Source organism: Asterias amurensis, chromosome 13 (assembly GCF_032118995.1).
Source record: "Asterias amurensis chromosome 13, ASM3211899v1".
Lineage (NCBI taxonomy): Eukaryota > Metazoa > Echinodermata > Asteroidea > Forcipulatida > Asteriidae > Asterias > Asterias amurensis.
Window position 1 is genome coordinate 1,171,736 of NC_092660.1, and position 19,334 is coordinate 1,191,069.

The window sequence follows — 19,334 nt, forward strand, 5'->3', positions numbered from 1 at the left end:
AGTAAATTTAATAACTAGTTTTCATACTAACATAAACAGAGAATAATGAAACACTTTGCAAAATGATTATTTTCACACATCTCTTTATTCTTAAAATCCAAGAACGTAATTCAGCTACAGAGATGTAGTGAAATAAATCCATTTACATGTATACGTCACCCTTGAACAGAAAGCTGTCATGGTAACTTGACTATCTTGAGTTACATTTCATTAACGTCTGGAACCGTTGTCTCAACGGAAACTCATAATTTGTTCGCAACCCTTATTGAGAATACAGATTGATTCGACAGCTACCTGTGACTGGGGAAGGGGAAGTCGTTAATTCTTTTATTTCCGTTGGTAATTTGATTCAGGGCGATGCTGTCTTTTTTTTCCATTGTAAATTTTGGTCTTCAAAAAGTGTTTTTGAATTGAATTCATCAATCAAGTAACATCATTTGATCCAACATACAAAACTGTCTGTGCTAAGTCAGATAAATTTTGGAATAACAATATTGTCTTTGGTTTGGTTGGTAGAATAAATTTTAGGACAAAATCAACACTAAATTTCAATGGCAGCAAATCAATTTTTGAACCTCACTGTTTACAAGGTGTTACTTGTTTTTTAAAAACTTAATACTTGCCTACAACTAGGGTGGTTTACTAATACAATTGATGCTTTAGCTTGTTGAGCTAGCACATCCAAAAATACTGTTCTTAATTTTACAAGGTACAATCTTTCAGCCTTAACGTATACCCGGTATAAGCATGTGGATAGATTCTAACACAGTTTTGCTCAAAGGATAATGCGATATCAAAACCAAATAAAGAAATTTATCAACCCACGTCACATAACCGTAATTATGAAGAAAAAATGTATTTTATTCACAGAATGTTTATGACGTAGTTCCTGACAAAAAGAACTGTACTTTAAATATTATTAATTTGTATCCATATTTATGCTTAAATTTTGCAATGATTACATGCGAAATAAAAATTTGAATTACGTTTAAAACCCTTGTTAAGTGTGGTATGTTTTATTCTTTTAGGATCTTCTCATTCAAAGTTTTTTGTTTAATTTATTGGAATTTTACCAGTACTTTGTTATTTTTCTGTGCTTCGAAATTGTTTTTGGTTAACAGCTTTATGGTTTCAGCAGATTTGTTTGCACACAAGCAAATCATCCATGGGGATAGGTGGTGGTAGACTGCCCAGTAGGGAAATCTGTTCATTGGACTAAAACTTAACTACAGGAGTGAAAGTTATTGCTCCACATTTTGAGTAAAGATTTCAAGGAACTTCTGGGAAATTTCCTCGACACTAGAGAAGTGTATCAACGAGCAGGATTTCTCTACATGTAAAGAGATTTGTAGCGATATATGAAAGTTTCTCATCCCTGCAACTTGTAACCCATTGTAAAACAAGTACCAACTGTTGTAAAATACTTCAAACTAAAAATTAAAGAACACTATTAAAAGGCTAAATTCATATTAATCGACTCATTCAATTAATCCTAGTATAATTATTATTTACACAGTAGTTCTAACTGTAGAAAATCATCAAGGAATTCATGTTTTGTGGACTTCCCGATATTCTAAAACTGTACAGAAACGAAAGGAAATGCAGCTTGATTGGAATAAACAGGCCTAGCCTCATTCAGCTGTAATTATAAAAAAAATAACATAAAATTGTCAAAAACTACTTTAGAGCAAAATACTTGAGAGTGAAACAGTCAGATACAATTCATAACGCACATAAACCATTCTGATAAACAATATACATTGTGTTCTTAGCAGCAAGCTAATAATAAAATGGAACAAGGACTTTTTTATGTGTTTCTTTAAGTCACATTAAACAAGAGGAGAAATTTATGGATCAAAACCAATTATTTTATTGATGTTGATCCTGTTTGAACGTTACCACAAAATAACAAATTTTGTTGTTTTCTGGGGCTGCTTAAGTACCAAAAAACAGCCAAGCATAACTTGGCATAAGACTGTTACTTGCCGAACTACCATGTCACATGTACAACTTATGACTGGTATCCTGCTCATTTCTGCAGAAATGTGTCAAGTAATATACTTTAGCAGCATTATAAAATTGGGCTCCGTTTTGAAGGCAATTTTTTGATGCAATGACAATGTAGATTTCTACACATTCAGTTTAGTGCTCAGAGAGTACAATTAATAAGCATTTGAGAAGCTTCACCATACAAATGTCATGGCAAGCTAATCTCCCATTCAAACCAAAGTAACCAAACCGAGGCAGAAAGGAAAATATAGTCTGGTCCATCAATAACTTTGATGAGTTTCCATACTTATAAAAACAGTACACACGAGGAACCAGACAAGCATTTCAGAATTGCCAAATTGAAAGCAAGGAACCTTTCTCTCTGAAAGGCAAATGAGAAATAACTCAGAATGCAACTGCTCTTTTGCACCTTCAGTGACTTGAGAAAATTATAAGCCACTTCAGAAATAAACCAATGTCAGTTTAACACTGCCTCAAAGGCCCATGCCAAACCAAGATTGTCTAGACTCCAAAACAAATTGGATTGTTGCGAAGTTCAACCCCTATTTGTATTCCCCATGCTGATGTTGAACGTGCTACCCATTAGCTGATTCACAAGCATCAATCCAGTCGCTGTACACATCTACTGGCTCTGTTAGATCTGGTAAAGTTACAGTTAAAGGAAATGTCACAAAGACAAATAGAAACTGGAGTCTTAATGTCACTGATACAGGTCTTTTGGTAAAATCCCATGACTTGCTAGCTCATAAACATGTTATTTTGTAAAGCAAAAAGCTGACAAAATGCTGCGAAGACAAACAAAACAGTGGCTACAAAGCAAGTAGTACTGTATTAATTAACAAATCTCCTAATATTAAAAGCGAATTAACAGTTCTTTAATGCACGTAAAAGAATCCAGTGCACTTGTCGTAAAGAGAAGGGGTTCGCCTCGGTGTTCCTGGTCTGAAAATGCACCATAGCACCTTGTAAAACAGAACACCGTGCTATAAAAGGATTAGGTCTCAGTAATTCAAACGTAGTCCAACATCTTGAAGGATATATACTGTATGTTATAGCGCCAGGAGCGTCACTGATTAGCGAACATGCGCGCTATACAAGAAGCCATTGTTATTATCATTTGATGAAAAGGATACAGTTAATGTTGGTTTGGAAATCTTCTAGGCAGACTCTGCAGGAAATGACGCCAATCTGTCTTGTTCGATCCCTTAGTTGAAGAGAAAAAAAACATACAAAAGAAATTTAGTATCAAGTTGGTGGAGGTGTACAACTCAATTAATTTTCCACCAAAAAAATACAATGTATGTGATAGCACCTTTAAAGTAACAACAGGGGTCGAAATTAAGTGTATTTCCATGGTAGTCAGCAGGGCTAGTGACCAATAATTTTTAGTGGCCCTGATTAGAATTTGGTAGCCCGAAAGACACATTATGTCTCGCGTCACGGCTCAAACTTTACAATACACCAATAATATAGTTCTTTATTGTTTGTGATGATGATTTTTGCATTATTTTGCCACTAGCCCGTCGGGCTATCAAACTGGAAAAATGAGTAGCCCGGCTGTAAATCTGGTAGTCCCGGGCTAGCGGGCTAGTGGCAATTTCGACCCCTGTACAACATGTCTATCAAACTTCAAAATACCTTTAAACCATGGTTATTATTTTTGTCTAGATTATGTTTTTATGTCCCAGCCAAAGTTTTCTTAATCCCTGAAACTCTCACTGCTTATTGTAGCTAAACCAAAGAGCACTGTTATAAAGATGTTCTGCTTATGAAGAGTACATTCTGAAGTCCCAAATCTCATTTTTGTTTTTTGTTTTTTGTTTTGCGTTTTGCTGTCCTCTTATCAACGTTCCTGTTTATAAAGAGGTAATTCGGCCAGTCCCAGTGATCTTGGTATAGACAAGAGTCGACCATAAAATCTTACATTTTTACATCGCAGGCTTTTTCGTGGTTACAAAACGGACATGTAAACTGTGTGTCCAATGTTCCAACCAACTTCTTCTTTGGTGGGGGCTTTCTCTTTGAGCGACGACGTCCCATGTTGGAATAAAAAACTCTCCTTTAATTCGATTCAAAATCCAATCTGAAAAAAAAAGCAAAATTTAAAATGTATGTTCAAATTGCGATAATAATGTTTACTTATTATTTGTTAACTAAATAAAAAAGAAAGGAGAAATGACCAAGATTACTACACCCTAGCGTCTAATGTTAAAAAATAAGATAACATGATCTTGATGATTTAGTTTTAAATTTTGTTTACACAATCTGACAATTGTTATCCGACGCTTAAATAAAGATATGATTATGAACATGATAAAGTCCATCCACTATAGTAGACTATGAACTCTGCTCTGATCAGCTTCAACAATAATAATATTATTTTCAATCAATAACAATTTATACAAATTAACATAAAAACCCATTGATTTCATTGTGAATATTGCTTCTTTTTTCTTGTTTTCTTTTAAACCAAACAAACAAACTTAATTGACAGATTGATTTGACATATCATTATTCCAATTTATTCCAACTACGCTCATTTTCAAGAGAGGCAATTCAATGAATGAAACCCGACCATACGATCACGAGAGAAAACACGACACATCACCGCGTCACTCATGAAAAACCATGCATAAAATCACGGCAGTTGTATTCACCGACGACACGCTACCTCAAACCTGCCCCGGACATTTTGTTTGGGGTTTCTACCCGACGGAAAAATCATTTCAAATCATTTCCGTTCCACCAAAATGGTCAGCAAGTTAAGACCTACAGACATCTGTTGTATGCTGTCAAACTAAGCTTTTATTTAGAAGTAATAAAACAAAAATATACCATTATGCTTACCTTTTCTTGCGAAGCTATTTTTTCACAAAACGTATGGACACGTTCAGCGGGCGTTTGTTGCGGGCCGGCGTTTGTTCATAAACGGTCGTCGTCCGTACACATTACACACACACACGAGCATGTGTCACAAGCTCGTTCCCAGATTACTGTGTATCTAAATCTGTTTGTTCATTAAATTTACGTGTGGATTCGAGCGTAGATATAGTTCCTGCATTTTCTGGTACAGAGGTTGCCACTTGCAGCAAGGAGGTGGGCGGAGCGTTAGGGTTGTTAAAAGGAGGGGGTTAACCTGTTCAAGAATCAAGCAATTGAGTCACACTCTGTAACATTATGGGAATCACACGGACAGGAAAGGTAGGAAAGATCAATTATCGGAAAATCATTCATTCAAAACAAACAAGTTTCATTGGTAACAATAGTCTGCATGTTGACACATTTTTTTACCCAACATACACTACAGTAACAAACCAGTGAAATTTATTTGGGATTAATTGTTCATCTAAGTTGCTGGTAAATAATGGGGGAAAATTATCAATGCATGGAATTGTGTGTTTTCAGATGCCTGCGAAGGCTTCATGCCTGAACCCATTCCCACCCTCTTTCTCTAAAAGTAAAACTACACTATTTTAAAGGGAGTCGTTTTTCTAACCATGTTTAGTACAACCAATAACTCTTCCGTGTTCCTTTCCAAATACGTTTTTTCATTTAACTTGTAGAGTAATTACCAAAAGCATACCCTACTTTTAAAAGCAGTTTAAACTATTGAGTAAGCACTTTTGAGTTCTAAACGACACGTTGTGTAATGGTCAATTTTCAGCAGAGGACCATACATAAATAATTTTAAGAACCTTTTGTCCCAAGAAGTAGTAGTTCTCAGTTGAAAATGATCTGTGCTGTTGGTTGATATTGAAAATTAAAGAAGAAACAAAATTAAAACATCACTCGGGTTCAATCACAGAAACGTTTAGAAATCAAAAGGGGGTAAAAAGGGGGGGGGGGGGTTGTCACTGCAACACAAGAATTATTAAAGTAAAAGATCTGTCACATTAAAGTGCAACCATCATTTGCCTCAGAACACTTTTAATGCATAGATTTATTAATTTAATCATATTATAAACTAGCATATTTGCAACAAAAGTACAGGATTAATTATATTATGATCTGGTTTGATAATCAGTTTTTAAACAATATCTTCACCACTTAACATTCATACAGTTCTCTAGTATTAGTGGCGCACCAAAGTGCATGTCTTTGCCAACAGAGGGCACCCAACTAACGGATTGTCAGTGAATAATCCTACCCTTTATTTTAACTTTTTCAAAGTGTGTTAAGCTTTTCAAACTATTTTATGAATAACAACTACAAATAACAACAATCAAAGAAGACACTTTGCTGTTGGCCAACATCAAATTAAAGGCAGTCATACTTTTCAGATTTAAAAATGACAATTCTGTTTTCCTCCAAGATCTTACAATTAGTTTACCATAAAAACTTATCTTTTAAGTGTTACAGCACAACATTTAGTGCGTACTACTCAAACAGCTGTTTAAAGATTGAAATAGTTATTACGTTTTTTTTAATTTATAGTTTTTTTCTGCAATACCCCCAAATAATTTGTTGGCTACTGTTTTGAGAATTGCTATCAAGATTTAGTTTAAATAACTGACACACAGGATGTAGAACTTGTCCAATAAAAACAAATGGACAAATAAATAAATGATGAAACAAAGTGTTGATAATCAAACTAACTTGCTAAAACGAGACCCAGATTCTCCCCCTGGCTAAATAAGCCACTACCTTACGTTTAACGTTTTCAAAACATACTTGTTTTGATAATCAAATATCTATCAAAACTTTATTATCCTTAACAAAATTACTAGTTTTTAATGATGATACCCACAATGAGGCTAAAAGGGGAAAATAGTCAGAACCCTTTTGGGGTAGTCACGAATGTTACTGTATACAGGGAACATGGTGAAGGTGATGGAAGGATAACAAAATCTACCTCATTACTATAAATTGCTTTCACCACAGGTTTATATGACCCCTTTAAGCCTAAGCCTGGAATTACGTCTTCGAGAGGGCAAGGCAAGTTTGACTTTGCAAAGGGCACTTCCATTGGAAAGTCTTAGAGTCTATGGAAAACCTTTGAAGGGGCGCGAAGGCCAAGAACAGTGCAACTGAGGCAATGGCCTATGTGTAATTCTAGATCTGTAAGCCAGTACCACATACATAATATTACTTCAAAACAATAACACTTACTGACATAAAAACCCATTGTGAATGCTTTTTACCCACAAGCCAACATGTAAATTGATGAATGTTGATTGTAGAATCTATGTTTCTATAACCCATGCATTTATTAGGTAGAGTCTGCGGTGAACAAACAAAGAAAGTACATACTGGGTCTTATTCAATAAATGCACTGTGAAAAGGTTGTAGCAATGTCGTCAATAACTAAAAGTCTCATTGTAACATCTGAGATACTCTTTGTGCACACTCTCCGAGTTTCACTGGATCCTTAACGCCACAGTGCTTTCTGACAACTTGAAGTATATTTAATGACTGCCCTATCGCTAGTGTGTTGTCATCGACACTCATGAGTGTTCCTAAGGCAACAAGAAGTCGGAAAACTGCCTCTGGTTCCACTTCGCACTCAAGGATTGTAGCCGCAGCCGACAGGCATTGCAATTGTCCCTCACTGTCATGTCCACTCTGTAAAACCACGGCATAGTTTAGAAGCACTGTCGACATGGCGATATGGAGTTGCTTATTGGTAACTGGTTGGCATTCTAGCGTTGATCTTATGATGTCCTCACGGTTTGACATAAGCAGTAAGGCACCCTCAGGGTGACTGAAAGCATTTGAAAATGTTCTCATGGTGAGCAGACGATTTGCGGGTGTGGAGTTACCCGAAACGAGATGTTGAGCGCGGGATAAGAACTGGGCACCGTCCTTCTGGTTACAGAAGTACTGGTTGCCGACTGGGTGGCGGATAACCAGCCGAAGGATATCAATGGCTGGAAAAACTTTATCTGTGAAATAAACACACACAGACAGTCATAAATAGAACCATTGATGAAACAAGAAAAGTTGTGTTTTGCAAACACAAATGCTGCGCAAGCCTACTGGCTTGATTTGTGCAACTCATAATCATAGTCGTAAAACCAAAGTTTGTATGAGAGAGATTGGCTGTCGCCAGCTTGGTGTTTATATCCGCTTGTGGGATTTTGCAGAGTTCCCATGACATGTAGATCATCTAAACACCAATTTTGCTCACTGCACAGTAACGCACTGAGAATTGGATTCTTAAGATGGGGCAACCAAGATTTTGCTTAGGTGATGTTGTCAGGTAAATGGATGAATAGGCAGTATCTTCATCAAGTCTATACTTTTGTTATTACCCTGCTTATTGCTTGCAAGAAGTCTTACCTATGGGCCATTGTAATATCTTCCATAAAACTGCCATCTGCTGGGTGTCTGGTGTTCCTGAGTTTCCAACGCTAACGAGAAGTTGTTCAAGGAGTTCAAAGGATTGAGCATCAAGCTGGTCAGTATCAGGAACGGCCGAGTTGAAGTCTTTCAGTTTACCTGGTGAGGTAATGTTTATTCCACTGAATATGACACAATCAGAATTTGCTAAACACATATGATTTTTTACTAAGCAGAAACAAGCTTCATCAAATATTTCTAAGAATCTTTAAGCTAAGCAAATATTAGTAGGATACCAGTAACAAATTGTACCTGAGATATATCATTTTGGCTGGTAACCACTTTTTTGGTAATCAGAATTGTGTTGTGCTTAGCTACCACTGTGAATCTTGTGCACAGCAAATTAATTTGTCCACCCTAAATGTCCTAAACCATCAAAAATCCTCTTCAGGAAGTTGTCCGATTGCGGAGGGTTAAGCACTCACCTATAATTGCTTGTGCATTGGCCGAGTCAAACGTGACAATTGTCACCTTAGGGAAGTAAGGGTTCGGTGACTTCGTCTGAGGCACCGTCGCTGGTGGAGGGATGTATTGATTCTCAGCACCATAAGTAGGGATGTAACGTCCACCACCTTGTGATGAAAAGAGGATATATTAGTGAGTTTGAAACTTTGTTAAGAAATAACATCATCGAGTCTCTCTTGACAATCCAAACTGTACCCTTGCCCACATCCTTACGAACAGAGAAGGGGGGTAACCCTCTTTCAGCCCCAGGTATAGGTAGTAATGTGCCCCTGGTGGCATTTGATTTGGGTAGACAGCCCAAATCGGTTAAGTGTAGCTCTTTCTTTGAAGTGGCCATCCGGCCTTGTGATGTTAGGCAGTCTCTCATAAAACTGTATATATAAAAATAAATATCCCTTTTCCCTTGGAGCTAACCACTGTAGTCCTCAATTTAATATTATACCATGTCCTCACAACAATAGCTTTGCACAGTACAACCTACCGAGATAACTGCTTTGATATATTTGCAAATAGACTGCCTATTTGTAAACATAACACTCCCCATGAAGTAAGAACAGCAATCTTACCTGTCAATGGGTCTGTAGTAGCTGTTCTAGGAGCATTAGGGTCACCTCCTGCTCTTGGAACACCAGGGGGAGGTTTAGATCCAGGAATGTATCGAGCACCACCTAATGAAAAGAAAAAGACACTGATAAATCATCACACATTGACACAGGTTACATGGCTTAAGAGTGTCCTCAGTCATGGTCAGCATGTTTGAGTGATTTCACAATGACTAGAATAAGTATTGTCATCTAGTTACTGGATCACAATTTCTTGATTTGTGCGATTCGATGGGAAGATCATCTAAACCAATGTTTGTATGACAGCAATTGGCTGTTTCCAGCTTGGCGTTCATAACCCCTTGTGGGTTGTTGTTGAGCTCCCTTGATGGGATATTCATCTTAGCAAATGACCTACCAGTAAATGGGTCACCAGAGGCAGCAGCAGGAGCTGCACCTGAGCCCAGAGTCACCCCCTTGGTGTTATTGACGATGAAGTTAGCAATCTCTTCCAGGAATTGTTGGCTAAGGTCGTGGGTGTGAATGAAGCGTTGTGCGGTGAGCCAGGGATCATCGGCAAGGTTGTAGGGGAGCTTCAGGGCTGGCTTACCCTCCTCTAGGTCTACATTGAAGACGTGGTCATATTCCTAGAATAAATTTTAAGAATCCAACTGATTAGTATTAATCTATTCTAGTGAAGCAACAGAATGATTTCTGGCCTGATTTCCAGCCTGACTTTGAAGAACTAAATTTGTAAAAAAGCAGGCGATGAGATTTCACTGTATCCTTAATTTTCTTGGAGGTGCTAGTGTCCTAGGAGAATCTGTCCCCCAAGAGGTTGTCCCCCATATTGGAAATTAACATGAGCTGAAGGAGGTTGTAACATAAGAGGGCGCTATCAGAAGAAGTTTTGTCCACAGTTGTCCATGTGGGGGACAGAATCAACAGCTCATGCCACACTGGCTAGAGTTACTCTACATTTACAAAAATGAGCATGTCAATGACTCAAATAAACTTTGACCTTTATTTTGTCCTACCTTGCCCTCATACATGACCTTGCTACTGCTGGGTTGAGTGTCGTCCCCTTCTGTTCCAACAACATCACCAATCTTATTCCATTTGCTATCAGCATCACTCCAGGAGTACGCCTCCACAATATTGCCAACCTTCACGAGTTTAGTCTGCCCATCCTTTGTACCTGTTTTCCAATAAAAATACTGTTTAATCAAAGGGCCCAGTTAATTGAGGTGGTCACTTGTTACACTACATTGAACCACAACAACATCTTTAGCTAATCTGGAGGAACTCAAGTTAAAATCTTACCAGGTTTGGCAAGGTCTTCTTTGCCAGGCAAATCTTCCATCTTGATTCCTCCAAAGGCTTGCGTCTTGGCTGGCATTGCAAACGCTGCTATCTGTTTGTCATAAAGGTCCTGGACCTCAGCGCTGGCAATCCTATTTGGGTTTGTACTGAACACTCTGGCCACACCATCGCTGAAAATCAAATCAATCTTATTGTATTAGTAATGCAGGCCTTGGAACTTCGCTCCTGAAGGGTCACAGTAATTTCCCTCTGGTAAGGGGCACTATTATGGGGATTATGTAAAGTTTGTACTGGAACCTTGCAGAGGGCACCACAGCAAAAACACAGGGCACCAAGGCAATTGCTGTGTGTGCTGTGGTTTATTTTGAGACCTGGGAATGACACTGTTTAAAAATTACTACATAATTATATAAAAAGCTTTATCAAAATAAGTATTTATACACTTTTTTTTTAAAATTCTTGTAAGATATAAAATTGACAAACCTGGAACCAGCAGCAATGTCACCGTTAGGAAGAACCGTCACACACCAGACGGACTGAGCAGGAAGGGTCAGGGTCTGATGGCACTTTCCCTCACGCCACACCCTTATGGTTCTATCTTCACCAGAAGACACAAAGTCCAACCCATTCGGCAGCAATGCAAGGCTGTAAACAAAGCTAGTGTGAGCCTGGAACTGTTGCTCACACTCCCCTGTAGTCAACCAGCGTCGGATCACGTTGTCATTACCAGCTGAGAGGAATGCCACATCGGATAGAATGACAAGAGCTCGAACACAATCGGTATGACCTGAGGAAAAGAAAAGCATCAGTAAAAAATAGCTACAAATCACCTGGCTGTGTGCATCGACTGTTTGATGTCAATGTCATCCTCTTTTTTCTTTCATTTCTCAACTACTTTCTTTCTTTTGTTCCCATAGGTACATCACAAACTTTACTACATTGCCTTCCGACCATCTCCTTGTTTATAATAGTATTTCTGTATAATAAAACAATGATGCCCCATAACTGAACTTAATCACTGTAGCTTGCAACCCTGAGAAAGGCTGCTTGCTATGTGAACCAGAAACACCAAGGTTTATCCCTACTCTTCCACTATAAGTGTTCTTTGTTCTTTTACATGCACTCCCAATCCTAGTAACACGTGAGACCTTCAGCTTAATGTCCCATCTAAAGGACAAAGCAATTTTGGTGAAGTGTCTTGCTTAAGGACACAAGTGTAATGACCAGGACTTGGACCCATACTCTGCCGATCAGAAACACAAGAGCCTGAGTCAGCTGATCTTAATCGCTCAGCCACAACACTTTTTTCAAGTCCAAGCTATCAACTCTGTAGTAATTGTTATTTCAGAACCCCACAGACAACTCACCAACAAAAGTTCGTTCACATTTGCCAGCTCGCCACATCTTGATCGTCTTATCAGCAGAGCCAGTCAACATCAGGCCCTGGGTGGGCATGAGGGCAACAGCCCATACAGCTGCTTCGTGACCCTTCAGTGTCATCACATTGCGTTGGTTGAGCCACACCTTGGCTGTTGTATCCCAGGATCCACTAAGTAGTGTTCCAAACTTCCCGGATGCCAGAGAGCAAACTGTGAGAAGAAACAACGCACAAGATTAAAAATCTATATACTGGAGGAGAAACTGGATTTGTGCTACACAAAACTTCTGGGAAAATGCTTCAATACAAGTCTGAGACTAGCAGGGCACTCATACAGAAACATCAAAGAACCTGTCTCCAAAAGGAAGACAAAAGCTCAGCTATGACGTAAACCAAACTAAAAAAAATTAAATGGAAAGAAAAACCAGCAGTATGCCCACCTGTGTTAGAATGACCAGTCAGAGTATACTCTGGTACAGGACTATCCAATCTGTAAACATTTATCTTGTGATCATTTCCTCCTGTAGCAATTAATCCCTGCTTATACTTGTCACTGGGGGGCATCACACAAACAGCAGCAATGAAGTTTTCATGACCACCCATGCAATGTTTTTCTTCGTAGCTCCCATTACTGCAAACCAAACAAAAGGAAATAATTAGACTAGTCAAGAATAAGAATAGATACAGCTATGTAAGCTGGTAGTAGTGGTAAAGTAATGATAGATAGATTACAGACATGACATTATTGGCTAAAATACAGCATCCGGTCAATACTTTATCTCCTTTATTTAGGGTTTTAAGAGGATAGAGGCACTTTGAAGTGTCAAACAAAATTCTGACAAAAAGAAGCCATTTGCGGGTCTTTGGTCAGGATGGTGGTCTTGAAATTGTTGATTTTAGTTCTACTTCCTCCCAACTTGGCAAAGTCCACAATTTAGTGGTAATGCCAAGGAACAATTTAGTTAACCAATACTTGCTCTACCCCCTAGAGTTCCTGCTCTAGTGCCTGCTAAAGTCAATGACACAAGTGCCAGGATAGTTGCGATACCGTAACCCTCCAGTCGACGGCGGAGCAGGAGGGTTACGTTATCGCAACTAGTACCAGGACTGAGAGAGACTGGTGTGTGAGAATTCCAAAATTAGGCTTGAAATTAAGTCCAACCATCCAACACCACAGTCATGACAGTGACAGTGTCAGTGGCACGACCTAATTCGGATTTTAAAATTAAAAATATAAAATATTATTAATGAACTTAATGAAAACCTTTTTAAAAAGTGATCTGGCGATAAGGTTTCTATGCAGTCTCTACGACCCGCGCACGCAACGCCTATACCTTTGTGTGGGTTCAACAGCGCCCTCTCTTGATATTTTACTATTTGCGATAAACCTTTAAATATGGCCATTTGAAATGAGGAAACTTTTCTGCATTATTTATTTCAGTGCAGTGTATGGATCATGGAACTCATGACATTTGCCTTATGCAAAAATATTATTCGTTTCACCATTTTATTTACGGAATCATCATTCGAAATAGAAAGGTCGACTTGACTCACGACCAATGATGACTCATGAACACAACAACACAATCGAATCGTTCGTTCGTACGCACGATTGGAAACTGCGATCTAATACAAAAACTTGACAAAAAACTACCTATTTGGAACCCATATACGGGCAGTCCTATCTCTTGATCCTGTTATAATAGATCCTTCAGGGTAGAAAGCAGCAGTAATGGCTCTTACGTCCATTTCATGGCCCTCTAAAATAGATGACAACTTGAAATTTTCGCTGTTCATGGTGGCTGCCATTTTCTTTTTTTACCCGCCTCGTTCAAGAATGTAATTATTTGAGTTAATTAATAACTGCAAAATATCCATTATATTGTTTAGTATTAAATCAAGTGTAAATTTAAATTAAATACCTTTAAGTTAGTAAACTAAAATTATGTAAAAAATGTTATTAGTTTAATATCAAAATTGTATTAAAAAAACTATAAAAAAAAAACCCTGAGAGAGACAAAAGAAACTGAACCAATCAAAACAGTCGTTAGTAAAAACCAATACCGTCACAGGTCTACAACCAATCAAATACACCAACAGGAATTCCCTTGTTCGGTGATTTTGCGCCACTTCCAGTTCCGATTCAAAACGCCGCGAAAGCTTAGCCCTCCAAAAATACCTCACATATCCATTTAAAACAAGCTCCAGTGCCAATAAAATTATGGCGAAAGTACTCATAGAGAATGTCAAAGTATTGGACAACCCAACATCCTACCTTAACCCTTTTCAGTTCGAGATAACATTCCTTTGCCTGGAAGACCTGTCGGAAGGTAAGTTTTTATGGTTGTCATACGATTTGCAATGAGGATATTCGCCCCATCAATAATGGTTTGGAGCCGCATTTGTTGAGTGTTCCTTTTCGGGGCGAATTGGTCAACCCCAGTTGCTGTCATTTTTCATTTTGTAAATTTTTCTGCCTCTTTTTGACAATAGTTGACCATCAACAATGTTAATTAATAAAGATTAACATCTTACTTTCATCACGATAATGACACAGAACTTTATGTTTAATGAATTCAGAATTGAAATTAAAAAAATTATTTATTTTATTTTTAAAATTAAATTTATTAATAAAGTAACTTAAAGGTCTTTTTTAACAATTACTAATTAGTTTTGCATTGGATTTTGGGGGAATGAGATGGCCGGACCAGGCTGGTTGTGATGATTTCAAGAAAAAAGTCTAGCTACTTTACTTAAAAAAAAAAATTAGCTTTCTTTTTTTCAGCTTAGTCAGTAGTGAGTAAAAATTGAATCCCTAGAAACAATACTAGAAATAGAATGTAGAATCCCTAGATTATTTGATTATACAAAAAATAAAGATTTTGTTTTTATTTTATAGTATTAATTATAATATTTATAATATTATATTATTATAAAACATGCAAATCTTTGCTGGCAAACAAAGTCACAATGTCAATAGTGGCAATGACAGTAGACCTTATGCACATGACGTCATTTCAGTACGGCGCCCCCGCATTGAGGTCAAAAGGAGGTTGATCATTGGCCAATATATGTGGATTGTCAATTGTTTCGTCACCGTTTGACCTCAAAGATGGCAGCTGGATGACGTCAATGCATAAGGTCTATTGATTTATATAAGATTAGTGACCCTGACAACTTATGTCCTGTCCTGATGGTTCCATTATATCAGCGCTTTGTTTATGTTTGTCGCTGAATTATTGATTGATATACTGGATACATGTACATACAGTGACTTATCCTTTAAAGTTAAATTATCATTAATAAATTACATGTGAATATTGCTAAATATTGTTCAAAATATAAATAACACATTCTCCACATCTATTTGATATTTTTTTTTTGGGGGGTAGGGTTTGTAAGAATTTTAATCAAAGTTGTTTTTCACTTTAGTTATTAATTTCAAGGAATAAACCCCAAAAGAAACTGGCTTACGATCCCTGGGCTGCTGCTTCCCAGGTTGTATCGTAACCTCTGCTGTGATCCCTGGCTACATGGCTGCTAAGGACTGTTTGGCCCTGATTGGCACCTTCAAACAAAGATAGGGAGACTGCCAACAACAATTGGTAGAGTGTCAGGACGTCAAACCAGCCAGAGGTTGTTGGTTCAAATCCCGCTCAAAGTAAATTCTTCTAAGTTCAACCCCAAATTAGTTTGTGAATTATTAAAGTTTGCGGAGAGAAATTGAGTTACTAAAATAATAATAATTGTATCATAATTTTCAGATTTGGAATGGAAGATCATCTATGTAGGATCAGCGGAATCTGAAGATCATGATCAGACGTTAGACTCAGTTCTGGTTGGACCTGTACCAGCTGGACACCACATGTTTGTATTTCAGGTCAGTCTGCATTTTTCTTTCATCTTGGGAAGATTGCACATGTTTAATTTTATGATTCAATATAATTCACTGTAGTTTCCAATAATAATAAAAACCCATTAATAAAGCGCCAAAATCTGCCTAAAAAAGACGCTCAAGGCCCTTTACAGATTAAGAGGAGTAAAAGAAGCAGTCAGTAAACATACCAAAATGTATTCAACAACTGAAACAAAAACAGGAATTCCATAAACCCCTGGACAGTTACTGGAAAAGTTAATGCCAACTTTGTTGTAGTTGTTAGTTATATACCATTTATAGTAAGGACTTGGTCAAACATAAAGTGGTTGCAACTATTGTTGGGACAGTAACTCAAGTTTGGAGAAATATTAGCTCCAGAAAAAACAGATATCACCCAGACTCAATTAAAAGAATCTACACAAACTACAGGGAGGGGTAAAACTAGTAGGTAGCTACTACACACAATAGACAAACTTCTGAGGAAACTCATGGCCTGCTCCATTACAAATTAGGGAGACTTCAATTACAGAGGGGAAAGTTACTTACTTTAAAAAAAAAAAACATTAAAAGAAAACATGCAACACTAATTTTAACAGTAGCCGATTTCACGAACCTTTACGCAACTGCGTAAGTCCACTTGCGCAAGTCCACTTGCAACGTTTGTGGCGCAACTTACGCCATAATTGTTGCGCAAGTGCTAGTGGACTTACGCAGTTGCGTTAAGTTTTTGTGAAAATCGGCTGCAGGTGAGGAGTCTATAACACACTGTACATTTCAATTCTTACAGTTTTGAGAATAATTCTGTAGTATTAACTGTGGAGTTTTCTTTGTCTTTTTAGGCCAACTCGCCGAAAACATGTCTGATCCCCGAGGAAGACGCCCTAGGTGTTACAGTGGTGCTGATTACATGCGCTTTTCGTAGTCAGGAGTTTGTCCGAGTCGGTTACTACGTCAATAATGAATATTCAGATCCGGAAATGAAGGAGAATCCACCAGCAAAACCACAGTTTAATAAGGTCAGTGAAATAAGCTTGAGCGTTTTTATATTTTGGGATCCATGATATACTGTTGCCTAAATACCGCTTTATAAGCGGTCTTTCTTTTTACTTGTAGAGGCTACAGCACCTGCACTAGCTCAGGGTGGCAACAGCAGTGCCCTGCATTCTTGACTTTGCTTGCGTGGGGAACCCAAGCCGTGATAAATATCAAAGTTGGATGTGTTCCTCCCCTGACACCAAGCACCTGGATAGCAAACCACGAATAAGCCAGGCATAAGACTAGCACAGACTTGACAGTACCCAATCCAATTAAATTAAGGAAGTACGTTTAAGAATCAATTCAGTTTAAACGAAACCTCTTCTTTTTACTTGCAGGTCGTCAGGAACATCTTAGACTCCAATCCTAGGATCACTCGGTTCACGATAGACTGGGAAGACACAATGAACAGTGAGAACATTCCACCGACTCAGCAACAAAACATCTCGCAGCAATCAACGAGTAGCGCCCCCTGCCCCTCCCCCCTCGACAAGCTCACAGCTTCAAATGACTTAGCCGTTCCACTCAGCACCGACAGTAATAGTAGCTTACCAGAATATGTATCAGCAATGGACCACTAAATATTTATTTTTACCGTAGTGTGTGGGTTTTTTTTCAATGTGCTGTACATAGTATAATAGAAATTTTCTAAATGGCCATCAAAGTATACTTGCATGTGATTTTGAAATTCGATGAAACTGTCTCAAAATCTTTTCTATAATATTTTCAGACGTGTGTTTATGTCATTCAAGCGTGGAATCTTATCTCTGACAGGGCAAGGTCATTTTCATTGTAAATTATTGAAGTCTATGGTTACCTTTTGAAGGGGTATCAAGGCCAATGCCAGGGCAACATGTCTGGTGTATATAAAAGGTGCCCGCTTCCAGTGGTTGATTTTCAGTTTAACCTACACTGTACCACAAGTCTCACAGCTCAGAATTTGAACATAATTTGTTGTTGTTCAAGATATTACACAACTAGGTTCAATTTTTAATTGGAAATAGAATTAGGACACGATTGTTACAGGGTTATTACCTGGTATTACACTCAGCACTGATGACACTCGAATTTATTGGCCTCGAGCCTGCGGTCTGGTGTAAACTTTGAGCTCGGCAATTGGCCACTCGTTGCGCTGGCAATAGGTGTATGGAGTTAAGAACACAAGATCCATTTTATGTGGCACTTTGTAAGGTTTCACCATCTGAGCCATCCATGCCAGAAAAGACCACGGCAAACATATAATAAAGTATAGTCAAATACTCACAATTGTTTATGTTTACACCTTTTGATTAAAGTAAGTGTGGAAATATTTACATAACTTTTGCTAAAGACGATACTTTTTACTGTATTATGTGCCTTTAGTCCGAGACACTTTTTGTACATTCTGGATTTTTGTACGTGTTAGAATAAGTCAGAATCTTAGAAATGCATGTGGTTTCCGAACTTTGCGACAGTAGTGTTGGTCTGATGTAATGAACTTTGCGACAGTAGTGTTGGTCTGATGTAATGAACTTTGCGACAGTAGTGTTGGTCTGATGTAATGTGTTGTGCAACTACATTAAAGGGACTGGACGCTATCGGTAATTACTCAAAGTAATTGTCAGCCTAAAAACTTACTTAGTAATGAGCTAGGAGAGCTGTTGAAAGTATGAAACATTGTGAGAAACGGCTCCCTCTGAAGTAATGCAGTTTTGGAGATATTTTAATTGAATTCGAGACCCCAGCTGAGGTCTCGAACTAAAGGCATCTGAAGCACACAACAGTGTTTTTTTCTTCCATTATGCTCTCCCAACTTCGACGACCAATTGAGTTGAAATAAACAGCTCCCTCTGAAGTAATGCAGTTTTGGAGATATTGTAATTGAATTCGAGACCCCAGCTGAGGTCTCGAACTAAAGGCATCTGAAGCACACAACAGTGTTTTTTTCTTCCACTATGCTCTCCCAACTTCGACGACCAATTGAGTTGAAATTTTCACAGGTAATATTGTATGCATATGTTGGGATACACTAAGTGAGAACACTGGTCTTCGACAATTACCAATAGTGTCCAGTGCCCTTAAGAGTATGTGGAAATTTATATAAAAAAATCAGGCTGGATGTATTTCCTATTTTGATCCAATTCCAATTTAATTGCCTCAGATTGGTGAAGTGGTTTTTTATTGGCGGAAAAGGTTAATGCAAATCAATATTTAAGTTGGCCTTTGCACTCCATACAAAAACACAAGGATCATAGCATGCCTGAATATTTTATTTTGCGTTTTCATATTTTTGGGGTGATTGATTTTGGCCGCAGTAAAACATATTCTTGAAGTCATAGCTTGTCGTTGTCTGTTTAAGTTTTGTATCCATGTCTTTATTTATACC

At 37.9% G+C, this 19,334-nt stretch overlaps 3 protein-coding genes across 3 annotated transcripts; 1 reads left to right on the forward strand and 2 right to left on the reverse strand.

Moving 5' to 3' along the window:
* Window positions 1-66: 66 nt before the first annotated feature.
* LOC139946598 (transcription elongation factor 1 homolog) lies at window positions 67-4,962 on the reverse strand. Its single transcript, XM_071944297.1, has 4 exons — window positions 4,858-4,962; window positions 3,935-4,093; window positions 3,144-3,214; window positions 67-2,650 (listed from the first exon to the last, which is right to left on the reverse strand). The coding sequence occupies exons 2-4, from the start codon at window positions 4,048-4,050 to the stop codon at window positions 2,586-2,588; spliced, it is 252 nt and encodes an 83-aa protein (XP_071800398.1). The 5' UTR covers window positions 4,051-4,093; window positions 4,858-4,962; the 3' UTR covers window positions 67-2,585.
* A 966-nt stretch (window positions 4,963-5,928) lies between these two features.
* On the reverse strand, window positions 5,929-13,870 carry LOC139946432 (phospholipase A-2-activating protein-like). The gene is made up of 11 exons (XM_071944078.1): window positions 13,712-13,870; window positions 12,498-12,688; window positions 12,047-12,268; window positions 11,163-11,466; window positions 10,680-10,849; window positions 10,394-10,554; window positions 9,775-10,003; window positions 9,381-9,482; window positions 8,775-8,921; window positions 8,290-8,448; window positions 5,929-7,892 (listed from the first exon to the last, which is right to left on the reverse strand). The coding sequence occupies exons 1-11, from the start codon at window positions 13,864-13,866 to the stop codon at window positions 7,324-7,326; spliced, it is 2,409 nt and encodes an 802-aa protein (XP_071800179.1). The 5' UTR covers window positions 13,867-13,870; the 3' UTR covers window positions 5,929-7,323.
* Window positions 13,871-14,186: 316 nt separating this feature from the next.
* LOC139945812 (histone chaperone asf1b-B-like) lies at window positions 14,187-19,100 on the forward strand. The gene is made up of 4 exons (XM_071943259.1): window positions 14,187-14,387; window positions 15,822-15,937; window positions 16,774-16,950; window positions 17,308-19,100. The coding sequence occupies exons 1-4, from the start codon at window positions 14,279-14,281 to the stop codon at window positions 17,548-17,550; spliced, it is 645 nt and encodes a 214-aa protein (XP_071799360.1). The 5' UTR covers window positions 14,187-14,278; the 3' UTR covers window positions 17,551-19,100.
* The last annotated feature ends 234 nt before the right edge of the window (window positions 19,101-19,334 follow it).